This window comes from Ascaphus truei, chromosome 12, assembly GCF_040206685.1.
Source record: "Ascaphus truei isolate aAscTru1 chromosome 12, aAscTru1.hap1, whole genome shotgun sequence".
Lineage (NCBI taxonomy): Eukaryota > Metazoa > Chordata > Amphibia > Anura > Ascaphidae > Ascaphus > Ascaphus truei.
Genome location: NC_134494.1, coordinates 39,364,330 through 39,382,735, shown reverse-complemented (window position 1 = coordinate 39,382,735; position 18,406 = coordinate 39,364,330). Strand labels below are relative to the sequence as shown.

General features: G+C 51.0%; 1 protein-coding gene across 2 annotated transcripts in view; it reads right to left on the bottom strand.

Moving 5' to 3' along the window:
* Positions 1-8,389, bottom strand: part of SYT9 (synaptotagmin 9) — a 100,639-nt gene extending 92,250 nt beyond the window's left edge. Inside the window, exon 1 of one of the 2 annotated variants that reach the window (XR_012787608.1) lies at positions 7,543-8,389. Coding sequence is in view for 1 of the 2 variants with exons in the window: in XM_075567378.1 (XP_075423493.1) it covers positions 7,543-7,690 (148 nt within the window). In the remaining variant the exon portion in view is untranslated. The remainder of the gene's footprint in view (positions 1-7,542) is intronic. The other variant, XM_075567378.1, reaches the window with a different exon arrangement.
* Positions 8,390-18,406: the final 10,017 nt, after the last annotated feature.

The following is an 18,406-nucleotide window of genomic DNA, read 5'->3' as shown; positions in this document are numbered from 1 at the left end:
AGTTATGGAAGTGTGTGTATATATATATATATATATATATATATATATATAAACAGAAAAAGAGAGAGAGCGCACGCCCCATAGCATAATACTGCGCAATTTATTATAAAATTAGGGAAGGGATGGAGGGGGGGGGGGGGAATCGCACTCACAAGATAAAAAGTTTTAAAATGCAGTTTGTGAATTATATCACCACCATCCGGTACTGCTGGGCGAAATCACTTCCAGATAGCTGATCAATATCACCGCCAACCGGATAAGGACGCCGTTATACCGTCTGTATGCTGTTCCAATTCAGCTCTCCACTCCGAATGGCCGCTGTAATCTTCCCGCGCTTGGTATATATATGTCATAATGTGCTGTATTTAATGCATATTTAATAGGTCACTTATAACAGGGGGCTAACTCCAGTCCTCAAGACCACCCAATGGGGCAGGTTTTCAGGATATCTCAGCTGCTGCACAGGTGGCTCAGTCGGTCCCAGCTTCTGCACAGGTGGCTCAGTCGGTCCTAGCTTCTGCACAGGTGGCTCAGTCGGTCCCAGCTTCTGCACAGGTGGCTCAGTCGGTCCCAGCTTCTGCACAGGTGGCTCAGTCGGTCCCAGCTTCTGCACAGGTGGCTCAGTCGGTCCTAGCTTCTGCACAGGTGGCTCAGTCGGTCCCAGCTTCTGCACAGGTGGCTCAGTCGGTCCCAGCTTCTGCACAGGTGGCTCAGTCGGTCCCAGCTTCTGCACAGGTGGCTCAGTCGGTCCCAGCTTCTGCACTGGTGGCTCAGTCGGTCCCAGCTTCTGCACAGGTGGCTCAGTCGGTCCCAGCTTCTGCACAGGTGGCTCAGTCGGTCCCAGCTTCTGCACAGGTGGCTTAGTCGGTCCCAGCTTCTGCACAGGTGGCTCAGTCGGTCCCAGCTTCTGCACTGGTAGCTCAGTCGGTCCCAGCTTCTGCACTGGTAGCTCAGTCGGTCCTAGCTTCTGCACAGGTGGCTCAGTCGGTCCCAGCTTCTGCACTGGTAGCTCAGTCGGTCCTAGCTTCTGCACTGGTGGCTCAGTCGGTCCCAGCTTCTGCACAGGTGGCTCAGTCGGTCCCAGCTTCTGCACAGGTGGCTCAGTCGGTCCCAGCTTCTGCACAGGTGGCTCAGTCGGTCCCAGCTTCTGCACTGGTAGCTCAGTCGGTCCTAGCTTCTGCACAGGTGGCTTAGTCGGTCCCAGCTTCTGCACAGGTGGCTCAGTCGGTCCCAGCTTCTGCACAGGTGGCTCAGTCGGTCCCAGCTTCTGCACAGGTGGCTCAGTCGGTCCCAGCTTCTGCACAGGTGGCTCAGTCGGTCCCAGCTTCTGCACAGGTGGCTCAGTCGGTCCTAGCTTCTGCACAGGTGGCTCAATCAGAGGCTCAGTCACTGACTGAGCCGAAGCTGGGATATCCAGAAAACCTGACCTGTTGGGGGGGGGGGGGGGGGCTTGAGCACCCCTAACTTATAACACCAGACCTGTTAATACAGTCTGCTTGATAAACAAACCCCTCTACAAATGTATGTGCTGCAAGTATAGCTAACAACTTCCACAGCGATTTACAGAACAGACAATGCTGAGAATTATTAAACAATGTAGGTATAAGTCTCTTTCCTAAAGGGCTTACAGTCTTTATCCCAACAGATGCATGTCAGGACACCAAGATGAAGTAAACATGACCTATTGTAGCATCGCTAAAACCAGAAACATGTTATGCCGGTATTGCTAGAAGTTATAGAAAACTGAATGCAGTTACCTGTAACCTGTAACCTGTAACCTTACTGCTATCACAGTTCCGTAATGCTATACTAACAACTTTATTTCATATAGTAGCTTTACTCAAAAGCGCGTCACAATTACAGTGTAGTGTGCGGTACGCAGCACATAGGAATGTTACAGACACAGTCCCTGCCCAGAGGAACTTATGATTTGGGGAGGCACAGGGAGATAAAGTGACTTGCTCAATGGAACAAGGAGCTGACAGCGGGAATTGAACCTACAGATGTTGCCTTAAACCACGTAAATCTTGTGAGTAGGCTATACAGAAGAGCCAAGAATATATCAGGAATATATCCACGTATTAATCACATCTACACTTAGATCGGTGTGTATTGTTGTTGTTTTTTCTCCCTATATGCTCCCTCTGGACTGTGAGAGATAAAGTTTTTACATTTTGGGACAAGTGAAGACAACCCCTACCAGAGGGTGTGAGCAGGGAGTTACAACCTTTATTGTATCACTTTTTTTGCACATTTGTTTGCACAAATATTCACTATTATAATTGTGTATTTAGTCACTTTTTGTCACTTCATAGTTAGTGACCATTTATAGTGTCTAGCGCTTTTTTTCACACCATCACTTTGTCCGATTCTACTACCTTACACAATTTAATGTCATCAGCAAAGATGGAGACTTTGCTCTCGATGCCCACCTCAAGGTCATTAATAAACAAGTTAAAAAGCAGGGGTCCCGGTACCGATCCCTGAGGTACTCCACTCATGACTTTACCCCAAATTCCATTTATGACAACCCTCTGTTGTCTATCCTTCAACCAGTTTTCAATCAGGTGCATATATTATTACTGAGTCTAATTTGCTTTATTTTGTACACCAACCTCGTGTGGAACCGTATCAAAAGCTTTTGCAAAATCTAAGTAGACGACAGATAGGTAGGAGTGGAACCAGTTTAAGGCATTTCCCCCTATTCCAGAGCACTGGAGCTTGTTTAATAAGATAACATGATCAACAGTATCAAAAGCCTTCGCAAAATCTAGGAATACTGCACCAGTGAGTTGTCCCCGTTCCATTCCACACTGGATCTCATTGCAAACTTTTAGGAGGGTAGTTACGGTGGAGTGTTTGGGGCGAAAGCCAGATTGGAATTGACTAGGGAAATTGGTCTTGGTATAGTAATCGCTTAATTGGGAGTGAACACATTTTCCCATGATTTGGATAATTTTGGGAGAAGAGAGATTGTCCTGTAGTTTGATACAGTGTTTATGTCCCCACTTTTGAAGACAACTCTGGCAGTTTTCCAGTTCTTAGGCCTGTAATATAGTGCGTGCGCACGTCAATTATAATTGGCTGTGTTAGCCAAATGTTTCTGTACTAGTGACATGTGTGTGGCCGTGAGTGGCGGCGTGGCAGACCAGGGAAAGTACAAGAGAATTGTATTTCCGCGCTGTCACTGCACCACGTGACACTGTGAACCAATCACAGCGTGGCCTAGCGCTGTGATGCCCCCTAGCTGTGCGTGTTACAGCTCGCCCTCTACACACGAAACGCCCACGCCACATGCACGTGCAACGCCCTATATTACAAGCCTTAGGCTGCGCTTATACAGTAGTGCCGGCGACGTTGCATCAAAACAAATGCATTGCCGCCATCGTGTGTGTTTATAGTAAGCGCGACGCAACGGAGCGACGGCTTGGTCGCGATCGCTGGAAGTCATCTCAATTTGATTTTTCCAGCGACCGCAGCCTGACATCACCGTCGTGTCGCCGGCCCTAGAAGCGCAGCCTTTGGGATATGGCCTGCAGACAGAATAGAGTTGATTAGGGAGACAAGCAGTTTGGCAATGGCTGGGGCACCAAGTCGTAGGTACTTAGATTGCAGAGGGTCAGGTCCACATTGGCTGCTTAGTTTTAGTTTGAGGAGCACTTGTGTAATCTCTTCTTCAGATACTGGGACAAATTGAAAATTGTGGGCAGTGTTGGAAGTGGGTGGGGCTATAAGGGTTCTCCCAGAATAAGGTTCATGTTCGTAGTTCGGGTTGTGCTTTGCCAATGGGGCAGTAGCACACCCCACAAAGTATTCATTGAATGAATTTGGAATGTCAGTGGGGTTTGTCAGAGTAATATCCTCCTTAATGATATTACATAGTTGTTGATGGCTAGAAGGCTGGAATATATTGTTGATGATCTTTCAGAAGTTTGCTGGATTTGATGTATTCTGGTGAAGATTGTCAGAGTAATATTGTGCTTTTGCGTGTCTTGTTTGCCTTGTGCACATATTTCGTAGGCATCTGTAGTTATTAAGATCCTTGATAGTGCCAGTTACTTTGTAGCTTTTCCACAAGGCATCCCTAAAGGGGTAAAGCATAATAAGGTTGCTTGTAACCCATGGAAGGTGAGCCCCCCGTACTCTTATTCTGCGTAGAGGAGCATGGGTATCACAGAGTTTAAAGAACTCTGTTTGCAAATAATCAAGCACAGAATTGGGGTCAGATATCAAGTTGATTCTGTACCAAGGGCAGTTGGTAAGATCAGCCAGAAACTGTTGTAGTGAGTAGAACGATAGGGCTTGATATTTGGTTGGTCTAATTTTATTTATACAGTACACTATTGCATGGTCACTGAAAATGTCAGGTAGGATGCCGGAGGATTAGATTTTGTTGGGACTAGGGCAAAGAATGCAGTATAGCAAGGAATGGTTGTGAGATTTTAGGTTTGTGCGTGTGGGTTTGGAAATTAGTTGAATTAGGTTAAGTGAATTGAGTTGTGTCTGTTGAAATCCCCAAGAACTAACAGCTCACCACTTCCCATTCAGAGGAAATTGAGCCAAGAAACTGAGTGATATCAGTCAGGGATTGTAGTGGGGCTTTAGGGGGTGTTCGATGCCAGCAATAAGAACGGGCTTAGAGAAAGGGAAGCACGTTTTGCCAATTAGGATTTCAAAAGAGGGTGAGCTTGGGGGGCAATTTCACAGCGTAAATTGTAAGGCGTCTGTAAAATAAAGTAACACCCCTCCTCCTCTCTTTGACTAGAAATAGAGTATCCCTGAATGGTGATATTTGCATGGAGAATTTTAGGGGTTAGCCATGTTTCTGTGAGAATGATGACTTTGGGTTTATGCATAAGGCACCATGCCCTTAGTTCATCCAGTTTGGGCACCAGGCTCCGGATATTTATATGGGTGAAAGATCGCCCTTTTTGGAATTGGAAATATTGGTCTCTGGCAGTGGGAGGGTTAATTTTGCATTGAATTCCCCGCCATCAGCACAATGATTTTTACCATCCTTATATTTCAAAACAGATCTGTTTATTTTGAATGTGATTTATTGAAGCTACGTTTTTATAATATTTCAGGCCGCAATAGGACATTGACTTGTGGAAAAGCTTAAATGTTGTATGGAAACTCACAGTTTACCTTGTGACATTTTCGTGAAAATACAGGCTGCTGGTATTCCGAGAGCTTATGTGCCAACTACAAAAATAAACGGCACTCATATTGATCCATTAGGGAGAACTGCTATGTACAAATGGATCTTGTAATCTCAGTTACCATGCACATCATTAATTATCAAAGACACGATGGCACTTACATGGTGTTAAGCTGTTACTGATTCAAGACACCCCACTTTTCTCTTGAAGTATTTTTTCCTTTAACTGGTAACATGCCCGGCACCATGAAGCATTGCCACAAATAAAAAGGCACAGTGTCTCCAGGGCTTTCATAATGTTTTAATGCAGTAAGAACATTAATGTAATAGCTTCATGGAGACCTGTATCTTACTATCAGAGATGTGATCCTGTGCAGAGGTTTGGCGATAGGACCCCAAAGTGACAACATACAGCACTTTCATCCCAACTGTGAGACATGGTATTTCTTGCCATGGTAGAAGACAAGTTTGTGCAACACCTATTAACTGATTATAAATAACATTAACTTTTTTTTTTAAGTCTATGCACCTGTCTCTATATCTGTATGTAGTGGATGTTTTAGAATATAAGCGGTCCTTGAAAATTGATGGGATACAGTGCTCTGGGAGGAGGTGTTGGAGAATTATTTTGTAATCAATAAAATGGAGCCCTGGGGTGTTGGCATTGCAAGATTGTATTCCTAGGCAATGCTCTAGAAATACTCCCTGGGTGGATAACAGGTACTTACATGGGAAATACTGTAGTAGTTCCTTTCCACACACAGTATATTTGTAGATCTCGCTAATGGGATAACAACAGATTGGTATATTTTTTTATTATTTCAATGTCTACCTCTGGGATATGGTAGGGGAGCCTGTTTCATAAAGGTGGTTGTTGTAATGTCTCTACAATAGAATACATTCATTTAATTCTACAAATTAATGTCGTTTCTAGGTAGACTATTTTGTAACAACGCTTCTATAGCTTTAATTAAGGAGCAGAGATGGTTAAACTCAATAAAATGTAGGCACAACATTAACTCTTTGAACATTGCTTACTAACTGGCAAGTTACATTCTGCAGATGCATAGACTTGTGTAGAACAAACATCTATTCAGAATACTTATTGTAATGGGAATTCTATGCCTTGTGTTGGCATGGAAATCATTTTGATGACAAATGTTTTCTATTGGTTGTTCTTGAGTGCTTTATTTTTTATTAAGTTTCATTTATAGCTCTGTCCTGCAGATGTAGGAACAGGATTTTTTTCCCATCACGTGGATTAACCAACAAAAAAAAAACAATTAGTTAATGGACTTAACAGAAGGGCTGAGAACGCAATCTACCCAATAGAACTTGTTTTCACTGAAGATTGTGACTTTTGCAGCACTGTGTAATAACACATAAATATGTTCCATGTTTGTCTAAGTAAATGTACAAGTTTCAGCTGAAATGTATTCAGAAAAACAGTGTGCACTAGAAAACCAAGAGGCATGAGAACAGTCATTACTCTGAGAACATGGTATAGTTTCACAGACACCAGGAGAGCAGAAATAACACATTTATATTACTATAACTGTATGTGGTGTGCCTAAAGAATCTGTGTCAGTGTAGCAAGAAAGTGGGGGTACAGAAGAGCAATATTCATGCAGAAAACCCTACAGATATCTGAGCACAGTCCCCTGACCCCACTGTATATTATACACAGGCTGTATGACATGGTTATAGTGATTATACACAGGCTGTGTGACATGGTTATAGTGATTATACACAGCTGTATGACATGGTTATAGTGATTATACACAGGCTGTATGACATGGTTATAGTGATAATACACAGGCTGTGTGACATGGTTATAGTGATAATACACAGGCTGTTTGACATGGTTATAGTGATAATACACAGGTTGTATGACATGGTTATAGTGATTATACACAGGCTGTATGACATGGTTATAGTGATTATACACAGGCTGTGTGACATGGTTATAGTGATAATACACAGGCTGTATGACATGGTTATAGTGATAATACACAGGCTGTGTGACATGGTTATAGTGATAATACACAGGCTGTTTGACATGGTTATAGTGATAATACACAGGTTGTATGACATGGTTATAGTGATAATACACAGGCTGTGTGACATGGTTATAGTGATAATACACAGGCTGTATGACATGGTTATAGTGATAATACACAGGCTGTGTGACATGGTTATAGTGATAATACACAGGCTGTATGACATGGGTTATAGTGATAATACACAGGCTGTATGACATGGTTATAGTGATTATACACAGGCTGTATGACATGGTTATAGTGATTATACACAGGCTGTGTGACATGGTTATAGTGATAATACACAGGCTGGGTGAGCAGGGGGACCCTGCTGCACTTTACCTGAGTCTGGGAGTCTGGGTCTGGCTCGGTCCCTCAGGTAGTAAATGAAATCCAAACAGTTCTCGTCGTCCACGATTCCACTGGAGCACAGATCCGCCAGCAGCTGGACAGCTCTCAGACAGATCTCATGCTCTCTGTCTCCAGGCATTTCCTACCAGCATCCTGAACCCAAGAGCTCGCTGCCCTGCTCCTCACCACACTCCCTCCCCTCCCCTCCCCACAGCCAGGGAGCAGCACCTCCCCTCACTCAGCCAGAGAGCAGCACCTCCCTCACTCAGCCAGGGAGCAGCACCTCCCCTCACTCAGCCAGGGAGCAGCACCTCCCCAGAGTCAGGCAGGGAGCAGCACCTCCCTTCACTCAGCCAGGGAGCAGCACCTCCCTAACTCAGGCAGGGAGCAGCACCTCCCCTCACTCAGGCAGGAAGCAGCACCTCCCCAGACTCAGGCAGGGAGCAGCACCTCCCCTCACTCAGGCAGGGAGCAGCACCTCCCCAGAGTCAGGCAGGGAGCAGCACATCCCTCACTCAGGCAGGGAGCCGCACCTCCCCACAGTCAGGCAGGCAGGAAGCAGCACCTCCCTCACTCAGGCAGGAAGCAGCACCTCCCCTCACTCAGCCAGACAGCAGCACCTCCCCCCACTCAGGCAGGGAGCAGCACCTCCCCTCACTCAGCCAGGGAGCAGCACCTCCCCTCAGTCAGGCAGGGAGCAGCACCTCCCCACATTCAGGCAGGGAGCAGCACCTCCCCTCACTCAGGCAGGGAGCAGCACCTCCCCAGAGTCAGACAGGGAGAAGCACCTCCCCTCATTCAGGCAGGGATCTGCACCACCCTTCACTCAGCCAGGGAACAGTACTTCCCTCACTCAGAAAGGGAGCAGCACCTCCCCTCACTCAGGCAGGGAGCAGCACCTCCCCTCACTCAGCCAGGGAGCAGCACCTCCCCTCACTCAGCCAGGGAGCAGCACCTCTCCTCACTCAGGCAGGGAGCTGCACATCCCCTCAGTCAGACAGGGAGCAGCACCCCCCCGATTCAGGCAGGGAGCAGCACCTCCCCTCACTCAGGCATGGAGCAGTGACTTCCCCTCACTCAGGCAGGGAGCCGTGGCCTCGCACTCAGGCAGGGAGCAGTGACCTCCCCTCACTCAGGCAGGGAGTGACATAGTGCAGCACTCCAGCTCACACTCCCCAGAGGAGACACAGCCTTGCAGCCCGGCTCACCTTCACTTTGCACAAGGGACCAGGTCCGCCTCTTGTGCTGAGGGAGGATAAAAGTGTCTGCTTGTTCTGCTCATCTCCCCCTGACAAAATCCTTCCTAAGGAATGGGTGGGAGAGAGATACAGCAGGGGACCCGGGGAGGAGCAGGGATACAGGGAAGCTCAAAGGCAGTCAAGGCTCCCCAACTTTTGGGCAGTCTGAGATGCCCCCTGCAACTTGTGTACATGAGCTGAGTGACTCCTGCAGCTCAGTGCGGCTGTAACCGCATGGACAGCTGCCGGTGCCACCCTCTTCCCTGTGCGCTCTGAGCTAGCTCTCTTCATGTTGCTGCTCCTGCTGATGTGGGAGTGGAGGAGTGAAAGAGGGGTGGGGAAGGGGATAGGAGTGTGGGGGGGGGGGGGGGGGGGTTGGAGGGCAGGAGGGAGGGGGAGTGGAGGAGTGGGGAGGGGGCTGGGGGACGAGCGCACGAGGGGGGTGGAGGAGTGCAGGAAGGGGGGTGGAGTTGGGGGTAGGAAACGCAGGAGGGGGTGGAGGAGTGCAGGAATGGGGAGGGAGAGGGAGGAGGGGGAAAGGGAAGAGGGGGGGAAAGGGAAGAGGGGGGGGAAGGGAAGAGGGGAAGGGGGTGGGGGAGGGGAGGGGGGAGGGGAGAGAGGAGGGGGGGGAGGAGGGGAGAGAGGGGTGGGGGGAGGGGGGGAGGGGAGAGGGGAGAGGGGGGGGGGAGGAGGGGAGAGAGTGGTGGGGGAAGAGGGGAGAGAGGGGTGGGGGAAGAGGGGAGAGAGGGGTGGGGGAAGAGGGGAGAGAGGGGTGGGGGAAGAGGGGTGGGGGAAGAGGGGAGAGAGGGGTGGGGGAAGAGGGGGTGGGGGAGGAGGGGAGAGAGGGGGTGGGGGAGGAGGGGAGAGAGGGGTGGGGGAGGAGGAGGGTGGGGGAGGAGGGGAGAGAGGGGTGGGTGAGGAGGGGAGAGAGGGGTGGGGGAGGAGGGGAGAGGGGGGTGGTGGAGGAGGGGGGTGGGGGAAGGGGGTGGGGGAGGAGGGGAGAGGGGGGTGGTGGAGGAGGGGGGTGGTGGAGGAGGGGGGTGGGGGAGGGGGGTGGAGGAGGGGGGTGGAGGAAGGGGGTGGGGGAGGGGGGTGGTGGAGGAGGGGGGTGGGGGAAGGGGGTGGGGGAGGAGGGGAGAGGAGGGTGGGGGAAGGGGGTAGGGGAGAGGAGGGTGGGGGAAGGTGGTGGGGGGAGAAGGGGGTGGGACAGGAGGGTGGGGGAGGAGGGGAGAGGGGGGTGGGGGAAGAGGGGAAAGAGGGGTGGGGGAAGGGGGTGGGGGAAGAGGGGTGGGGGAAGAGGGGAGAGAGGGGTGGGGGAAGAGGGGGTGGGGGAGGAGGGGAGAGAGGGGTGGGGGAGGAGGAGGGTGGGGGAGGAGGGGAGAGAGGGGTGGGGGAGGAGGGGAGAGAGGGGTGGGGGAGGAGGGGAGAGGGGGGTGGTGGAGGAGGGGGGTGGGGGAAGGGGGTGGGGGAGGAGGGGAGAGGAGGGTGGGGGAAGGGGGTAGGGGAGAGGAGGGTGGGGGAAGGTGGTGGGGGGAGAAGGGGGTGGGGGAGGAGGGTGGGGGAGGAGGGGAGAGGGGGGTGGGGGAGGAGGGGAGAGGGGGTGGGAGAGGAGGTGAGAGGGGGGTGGGGGAGGAGGGGAGAGAGGGGTGGAGGAGGAGGGGAGAGAGGGGTGGGGGAGGAGGGGAGAGGGGGGTGGTGGAGGAGGGGGGTGGGGGAAGGGGGTGGGGGAGGAGGGGAGAGGAGGGTGGGGGAAGGGGGTAGGGGAGAGGAGGGTGGGGGAAGGTGGTGGGGGGAGAAGGGGGTGGGACAGGAGGGTGGGGAAGGAGGGGAGAGGGGGGTGGGGGAGGAGGGGAGAGGGGGTGGGAGAGGAGGTGAGAGGGGGGGTGGGGGAAGCGGGGAGAGGGGGAGGAGGGGAGAGGGGGGTGGGGGAGGAGGGGAGAGGGGGGTGGTGGAGGAGGGGGGTGGGGGAAGGGGGAGGAGGGGAGAGAGGGGTGGGGGAGGAGGGGAGAGGGGGGTGGTGGAGGATGGGGTGGGGGAAGGGGGTGGGGGAGGAGGGGAGAGGAGGGTGGGGGAAGGGGGTAGGGGAGAGGAGGGTGGGGGAAGGTGGTGGGGGGAGAAGGGGGTGGGACAGGAGGGTGGGGGAGGAGGGGAGAGGGGGGTGGGGGAGGAGGGGAGAGGGGGTGGGAGAGGAGGTGAGAGGGGGGTGGGGGAAGAGGGGGTGGGGGAGGAGGGGAGAGAGGGGTGGGGGAGGAGGAGGGTGGGGGAGGAGGGGAGAGAGGGGTGGGGGAGGAGGGGGGAGGGGGGTGGGGGAGGAGGGAAAAGAGGGGTGGGGGAGGAGGGGAGAGAGGGGTGGGGAGGAGGGGAGAGGGGGGTGGTAGGGGAAGGGGGTGGGGGAGGAGGGGAGAGGAGGGTGGGGGAAGGGAGTAGGGGAGAGGAGGGTGGGGGAAGGTGGTGGGGGGAGAGGGGGGTGGGACAGGAGGGTGGGGGAGGAGGGGAGGAGGGGAGAGGGGGTGGGAGAGGAGGGGAGGAGGTGAGAGGGGGGTGGGGGAAGGGGGTGGGGGAGGAGGCAGGGGGTGTGGAGGAGGGCAGTGGGGGGTGTGGAGGAGGGCAGGGTGTGTGGCGGAGGGCAGTGGGGTGTGTGGAGGAGGGCAGGGTGTGTGTGGAGGAGGGCAGGGGGTGTGGATGAGGACGGGGGGTGTGTGGAGGAGGGCAGGGGGGTGTGGAGGAGGGCAGGGGGTGTGTGTGGAGGAGGGCAGGGGTGTGTGTGGAGGAGGGCAGGGGGGTGTGTGGAGGAGGGCAGGGGGTGTGTGTGGAGGAGGGCAGGGAGGGTGTGTGGAGGAGGGCAGGGGGGTGTGTGGAGGAGGGCAGGGGGGGTGTGTGGAGGAGGGCAGGGGTGTGTGGAGGAGGACAGGGGTGTGTGGAGGATGGCAGGGTGTGTGTGTGGAGGGCAGGGGGGGTGTGCGGAGGGGGGTGTGAGCAGGGTGTGTGTGTGGAGGAGGAGGGTGTGGAGGAGGGCAGGGGGGTGTGTGGAGGAGGAGAGAGGGGGTGGAGGGCAGGGTGGGTGTGGAAGAGGGCAGGGGGTGTGTGGAGGAGGGCGGGGGGGTGTTTGGAGGAGGGCGGGGGTGTGTGGAGGAGGGTGGGGGTATGTGGAGGAGGGCAGGGGAAGGAGGAGGGGAGGGAGGGTGTGGGGAGGAGGGCAGGGGGAGGTGTGGAGGAGGGCAGGGAGGGTGTGTGGAGGAGGGCAGGGGGGGTGTGTGGAGGAGGGATGTGTGAGCGGAGGAGGGATGTGTGAGGGGAGGAGGGATGTGTGAGACGAGTAGGAGGGATGCGTGAGAGGAGGAGGAGGGATGTGTGAGAGTTGGAGGAGGGATGTGTGAGCGGAGGAGGGATGTGTGAGGGGAGGAGGGATGTGTGAGGGGAGGAGGGATGTGTGAGCGGAGGAGGGATGTGTGAGGGGAGGAGGGATGTGTGAGGGGAGGAGGGATGTGTGAGTGGAGGAGGGATGTGTGAGGGGAGGAGGGATGTGTGAGGGGAGGAGGGATGTGTGAGTGGAGGAGGGATGTGTGAGTGGAGGAGGGATGTGTGAGTGGAGGAGGGATGTTTGAGCAGTGAGGTATGTGTGAGTGGAGGAGGGATGTGTGAGTGGAGGAGGGATGTGTAAGGGGAGGACTGATGTGTGAGTGGAGGAGGGATGTGTGAGTGGAGGAGGTATGTGTGAGGGGAGGAGGGATGTGTGAGGGGAGGAGGGATGTGTGAGGGGAGGAGGGATGTGTGAGGGGAGGAGGGATGTGTGAGGGGAGGAGGGATGTGTGAGGGGAGGAGGGATGTGTGAGTGGAGGAGGGATGTTTGAGCAGTGAGGTATGTGTGAGTGGAGGAGGGATGTGTGAGTGGAGGAGGGATGTTTGAGCAGTGAGGTATGTGTGAGTGGAGGAGGGATGTGTGAGGGGAGGAGGGATGTGTGAGTGGAGGAGGGATGTGTGAGTGGAGGAGGGATATGTGAGGGATGTGTGAGTGGAGGAGGGATGTGTGAGTGGAGGAGGGATATGTGAGTGGAGGAGGGATGTGTGAGTGGAGGAGGGATGTGTGAGTGGAGGAGGGATATGTGAGGGATGTGTGAGTGGAGGAGGGATGTGTGAGTGGAGGAGGGATATGTGAGTGGAGGAGGGATGTGTGAGGGGAGGAGGGATGTGTGAGTGGAGGAGGGATATGTGAGGGATGTGTGAGTGGAGGAGGGATGTGTGAGTGGAGGAGGGATATGTGAGTGGAGGAGGGATGTGTGAACGGAGGAGGGATGTGTGAGGGGAGGAGGGATGTGTGAGGGGAGGAGGGATGTGTGAGGGGAGGAGAGATGTGTGAGGGGAGGAGGGATGTGTGAGTGGAGGAGGGATGTGTGAGTGGAGGAGGGATATGTGAGGGATGTGTGAGTGGAGGAGGGATGTGTGAGTGGAGGAGGGATATGTGAGTGGTGGAGGGATGTGTGAGTGGAGGAGGGATGTGTGAGTGGAGGAGGGATGTGTGAGTGGAGGAGGGATATGGGAGTGGAGGAGGGATGTGTAAGTGGAGGAGGGGTGTGTGAGTGGAGGAGGGATGTGTGAGTGGAGGAGGGATGTGTGAGTGGTGAAGGGATGTGTGAGCAGTGGAGGTATGTGTGAGCGGTGGAGGGATGTGTGAGTGGAGGAGGGATGTGTGAGCGGAGGAGGGATGTGTGAGTGGAGGAGGGATGTGTGAGTGGAGGAGGGATGTGTGAGTGGAGGAGGGATGTGTGAGTGGAGGAGGGATGTGTGAGTGGAGGAGGGATGTGTGAGTGGAGGAGGGATGTGTGAGTGGTGAAGTGATGTGTGAGCGGTGGAGGTATGTGTGAGTGGTGGAGGGATGTGTGAGTGGAGGAGGGATGTGTGAGTGGAGGAGGGATGTGTGAGTGGAGGAGGGATGTGTGAGTGGAGGAGGGATGTGTGAGTGGAGGAGGGATGTGTGAGCGGTGAAGGGATGTGTGAGCAGTGGAGGTATGTGTGAGCGGTGGAGGGATGTGTGAGGGGAGGAGGGATGTGTGAGTGGAGGAGGGATGTGTGAGTGGAGGAGGGATGTGTGAGTGGAGGAGGGATGTGTGAGTGGAGGAGGGATGTGTGAGTGGAGGAGGGATGTGTGAGTGGAGGAGGGATGTGTGAGTGGTGAAGGGATGTGTGAGCAGTGGAGGTATGTGTGAGTGGTGGAGGGATGTGGGGAAATGAACACAGGACTCCATAACCTCAATCCTGAGCTTTCCATTCCGCGCTGTCAAACCTATCTACAGATTGTTCCCATTTCAATCCGATAGTGGATTTTAAGAATCCAATCCGTGGATTCACAGGTTGGAATGACGGTAATAAAAAAAAAATATTCCAGAAAAGATAAATCACTTGTTTGAGACTGATTCGTGGAAATCCGTGGACCAAAGCAGCCGGCTGGTATGCAGCGAATCGAAATCAGATTGAGCCACCTGTGCTGAAGCTGGGATATCTTGAACACCTGACCTGTTGGGGGAGGTGGGGGGGGGGAGGACTGGATTTGAGCACCTCTGAGGTACATTAACCAGTTGGATAATATTCCTGTCCACCATGTGAGAACTGCCCCTTTAGAAAGGAACAGGGGGAGAAGGAGATAGCAAGAAGAATATAGAGACAATTGGGGAGAAGATGAAAGGGCAAAGAAAATGGGGTGAAGATAAAAAGACTAAATCACACAGACAGCGGCAGAAGACAGAATGGAAAAGCAAATAAGGAGCTGGGAGGAGAAAATGTGGGGAGAAGGAACAGGTGGCAAACAGATAGATTTGGTTTAATTAACAGAAACACGGAGGATTTAGTAGCATAAAAAGTGGGGCGCGTAAAGGGACACAGCAAGAACATGAGAATAATGTCCCAGGCAAACTCAGCCCAGGGAGAAGGTCAACCCAGTCGTCCTGTGCGTCGGACGCAAAGCGCCGCGTAACGAAAATACTTTCTCTTCTCACAAAACCTCCAATTCCTGTGTGTTCAACAGTACCTCTCTGTACCTCTGCCTACCTCTGTGTACCTCTGTCTATCTCTGTGTACAGTACCTCTGTGTACCTCTGTCTATCTCTGTGTACAGTACCTCTATGTACCTCTGTGTACCTCTGTCTATCTCTGTGTACAGTACCTCTATGTATCTCTGCCTACCTCTGTGTACCTCTGTCTATCTCTGTGTACAGTACCTCTGTGTACCTCTGTCTATCTCTGTGTACAGTACCTCTATGTACATCTGTGTACCTCTGTCTTTCTCTGTGTACAGTACCTCTGTCTATCTCTGTGTACAGTACCTCTCTGTATCTCTATCTCTGTGTACAGTATCTCTGTGTACCTCTGTGTACAGTACCTCAGTGTACAGTACCTCTGTGTATCTCTGTGTACAGTATTTCTGTGTACAGTACCTCTGTATCTCTGTGTACATTACCTCTGTGTATCTATCTCTGTGTACAGTACCTCTGTGTATCTATCCCTGTGTACAATATCTCTGTCTACCTCTGTGTACAGTACCTCTGTGTGTCTCTGTGTACAGTACTTTCATGTATTACTTTGTACCTCTGTATATGTGTTCCTCTGTGTACTGTATCTTTGTATCTCTGTGTACAGTACCTCTGTACAGTACTTCGGTGTACCTCTGTGTACAGTACCTCGGTCTACCTCTGTGTAAAGTATCTGTGTACCTCTGTCTATCTTTGTGTACCTCTGTGTATAGTACCTCTGTGTATCTATCTCTGTGTACAGTACCTTTGTGTATCTATCTCTGTGTACAATATCTCTGTCTACCTCTGTGTACAGTACCTCTGTGTGTCTCTGTGTACAGTACTTCTATGTATTACTGTGTACCTCTGTATATGTGTTCCTCTGTGTACTGTATCTGTGTACCTCTGTCTATCTTTGTGTACCTCTGTGTATAGTACCTCTGTGTATCTCTGTGTTCAGTACCTCTATGTAAATCTCTGTGTACCTCTGTCTATCTCTGTGTTCAGTACCTCTATGTAAATCTCTGTGTATCTCGGTGTACAGTACCACTGTGTTTCTCTGTCTATCTCTCTGTCTATCCCTGTGTACAGTACCTCTATGTATCTCTGCGTACCTCTGTGTACCTGTCTATCTCTGTGTACAGTACCTCTATGTATCTCTGCGTACCTGTCTATCTCTGTGTACCTCTGTAATTAGGGGAAAAGCTCTCTGCATTTATATTATAAATTATATTTATCACTCTTTCAGATAGCTTCCCATTGGAGATTTTTCTCACTTTCCAGCGTATGCAAATGAGAAGTTTATCACACTTCCCAAATGTACATACAATTCTTATTGAATTAGGTGAATTTTTTTTTTTAAATGTATCCCTGCAAAGCCGTCAGTTTTGGCGAACACGACGCGAGGTAGGCGAACTTCTGTGAAGCTGGCCCTAAGACTTTTGCTTCTTGTCAATAAACAACATTACACTCGAATTGAATTATGCTCCTTTTATTGTCAGTATAATACAGATTACTGGCATTCCCTTTATCATATTATACCCGAGACACCAAAGTGAGATTTTATGACAAGGTGAACATACCTTCCAAATGTACAAGTGCTTATTTTCTGATTCGTGGTGTGTCACTAGCAATTAACGACATCCTAAAACACTGTATTTTCTACCAATCTAGTGAGCAGGCTTTGACAGCAGGCTGAATGAAAAGGCTGGATTGCAATTTGTGTACAAAAAGTAATGTAGAAACACATAATGTTGAGACTGATATTATTACAGAGCGTTCGGTTAAAACATTTGTATAAAGTAAAATATCCATTTATTTGGGGAATTATACTTAATTACCTCCAGTAAGCATCTTAAAGCAGCAGTCCAAGCTGCTGTTTTTTTTTTTATTTGATTTTTTCCCCTTTAATATGTGCATCAATACAATCCACTCAATGATAAGTAATTAGCTTAGTTGCCGATCGATCCGTTCTCCTGTGATCGATCAGCGAAGATTCGGCTTGGAGGTCCACTATATGGCTGTCAGTGCAGCAGAAGAGGACCAAAGATGCAAAGTTCAGTGGGGAAGATCATGTGACCAGGCAGTCACTAGATACAATTGGTGCACTGCTAGAGAGAGGGCGCGGCTCAAAAAGGGGTGAGCCAGAGCCTGTTTCAGAAGATGAAGTGAATTTTTAAATGGTTGATATAGAAACAGAAAACTGCTTGTTACATTATAATACATAAAAAATGTAATTCAGAGTTCTTTAAAAAAAATGCTACAAGTATTTTCACATGGTACAGAATTGATTTATTAAAAAAAAAACACGTAGTATATTGCTTGGTCTGCAGCTTTAAGAACTTTTAATCAGCTCATCAGCTAACAGTTTATTCAGTATACCCGCTAAGAATGTGTCATACGTGATATACATAGCATTAGTTGAAAAGATGTGATGACTTCAGTGTTACTCAGAAATGTAGCGCTGTGCTTCTTTTTAAATACCATCTTATTAAGCAGCACACTGTGTCCAGTTCTTTGTGCTTCGTACCTTTTGTTTTCCTATATCAGAGACTGGTCCCCATTGTAATGGGGCATCCTGGGGTGTCATGAAAACATTTGAAATCCCTCTTCTTTACCAGATGTTGGAAGACTGCGGAGTTAAGGGAAGGTCGGTTTGTGCAAAGAGATTTGTAATGAATCCCAACGCACCACAGAATTCCAATGGCATAAATTGTATCACATATCCGAGAGCAGGGGCGGCCAACGCCAGTCCTCAAGCGCCACAACCAGGTCAGGTTATCAGGATGTCCCTGCTTCAGCACAGCCGGCTCAATCAGAGCTCAGCCAAAGACTGAGCCATGTGTGCTGAAGCAGGGATATCCATAAGCCCTGATCAGTTGGTGGACCTTGAGGATTAGAGTTGGCCTGCCAATGCCTATACCAACTGATTGCACCACCTGTGCTGAAGCAGGGATATCCTGATAACCCGACCTGGGGGTGGCCCTTGAGGATTGGAGTGGGCCACCCGTGTCCAAGTGGGGTGCGTCCCGGTTGCAGAATACAAAACACTGGCGCTCAAATGTATGTATGTGTGTGTATGTGTGTGTGTGTGTGTGTGTGTATGTGTGTGTGTATGTGTGTATGTGTGTATGTATGTATGTGTGTATGTATGTATGTGTGTATGTGTGTGTGTGTGTGTGTGTGTGTGTGTGTGTCTGTGTGTGTGTGTGTATTTGTGTGTGTGTGTGTGTGTGTGTATGTGTGTTTGTGTGTGTATGTATGTGTGTGTGTATGTGTGTATGTGTGTGTGTATGTATGTATGTATGTATGTATGTATGTATGTGTGTATGTGTGTGTGTTTGTGTGTGTCTGTTTCAATGAGTGCACAAATAAAAAAAAATTATTTATTCAATTTTTTTCTTTAAAAAATCTTATTTAGGACTTTCTTCACTCACACAACCCATGCACACACACATATACTCACACACACACACACACACACACACACACATGCGGCACGTGCACGCGCGGTCGCACAGGCATGCGCGTGCGCACGTCCGCATGCAGTATAGAACGGGCCTAAGGCTGCGTCCATAGAGGGGGGAGCAGGGCTGAAGCTGTGCGATTTCATGC